This window comes from Aplysia californica, unplaced genomic scaffold, assembly GCF_000002075.1.
Source record: "Aplysia californica isolate F4 #8 unplaced genomic scaffold, AplCal3.0 scaffold01344, whole genome shotgun sequence".
NCBI classification, from domain to species: domain Eukaryota; kingdom Metazoa; phylum Mollusca; class Gastropoda; order Aplysiida; family Aplysiidae; genus Aplysia; species Aplysia californica.
In genome coordinates, this window is record NW_004798614.1 from 77,144 (window position 1) to 78,567 (window position 1,424).

General features: G+C 38.8%; 1 protein-coding gene across 1 annotated transcript in view; it reads left to right on the forward strand.

Annotated features, from left to right (window-relative positions):
• LOC101845061 overlaps positions 1-1,424 on the forward strand; it is a gene marked incomplete in the record, with an annotated part of 22,714 nt that overhangs the window by 13,758 nt on the left and 7,532 nt on the right. The window contains 1 exon segment of the mRNA XM_005112636.3: positions 1,200-1,363. Coding sequence (XP_005112693.2) covers positions 1,200-1,363 — 164 coding nt within the window.

Below are 1,424 nucleotides of genomic sequence, written 5' to 3' on the forward strand. Positions count from 1 at the left end.
TCTTCTTCTTCTTCTTCTTCTTCATCTTCTTCTTCTTCTTCTTCTTCTTCTTCTTCTTCTTCTTCTTCTAGATAGTCAGAGGCCTACCATAATACTATACTATTAATCTGCACCGATGTTTGGTCTTGATTTGTCCTCAAGCGTATTGGTTTTCTCACAGCCATCTCATTCAGCCTTTTACTTTTTTAAATAATGTTACTTACTTAGTTTTACCTTCTCATCCTCTGTTGCCGTTAAGCGTCGCACGAAGATGCAGTTTTCTATAGCAGTCCAGCTCCGCAGCTCTTTCAGCTGGGATATCATGATTTCTCAGGGCTTCCTTGACCCCCTATAATATGCACCTTTTGCGTGCCCTTCCTCTTCATTTATAGCCTGAGTGCTTGGTGTTATAAGCTCTCAAGTCAGGCTGGATAGGTGATGTACGCAACAGGTTGCCAAACCATTTTATTCTCTGTCTTTCTATGAAAAGCATGCAGGACTCTTTGCCAACAGCTGCTCTTACTTCTTCATTTCTCCTCCTGTCTTGTCTTGTGATGTTATTATTAGCGTAGTGACGTAATGTCTGTAAAATTACTCCTTTATTCAGGGGACGAAGAAACAACGAAATAAACATTAAATGTATTAAATATAATTTCACTGAGTGTTATTGAGGGGAATGAGAGTTGATAAAGAACCGCTTAAAATTATATATTCTCTGCTGTCTAGGAAACGAGGAGATTATGATTGCATCGTTTAATACCATACAATTTCTCTTTTATTAAATGCACTATAAATTATCTATTATTTATAAAGCGAAGCTGCACTACAAAACAGATGGCCCTGTTCGAATACCAGCATTCTTAAACCAAGGTTGTTTTGTGCAGTTTTCAATACTCTCAGCCTTTAAGCTTTTATACCGTCATGTCATGTAGCCGGCTCCGAGCGTCTAGCTCACAAACCTTTTGGCTTGATCCTATAGGAATCGGACGTTAAATTCGGAGGTCTCGCCTCTTAAATAACTTACTAAAGTTGACAGGAGTTTGAAACTTTTTCGCATTAATTTTTACAGGAGACGAAGAAATTAATGTGCTGTTTAATACAATATAATTCTTTCATTGATTTATTCTATATAATTTATCTGTTATTTAATACATTCTCTCTTGTTTAAAACAATATAATCTCTTTGTTATGAAACACAGTAAAATTCATCTGATCTCTAGGAGACGAAGAGATAACGAACCAACCGTTTGAATGTGACATGGTGGCCACTAAGAACTGCCAAGACTTTATCAGCATCTGGTCTGTTGGTCTGGCCGGCGAGTGTTATCACCCGGATGCTGGTGTGAGAATTGGGACCAACGGATACAAGAAGGTGGCACTGCAGGTTGGTCCTTTTTGCTGTGGGGTTGTGAGGTTGGTGGTTGTGGTGTGTGTATGGGTTGGGG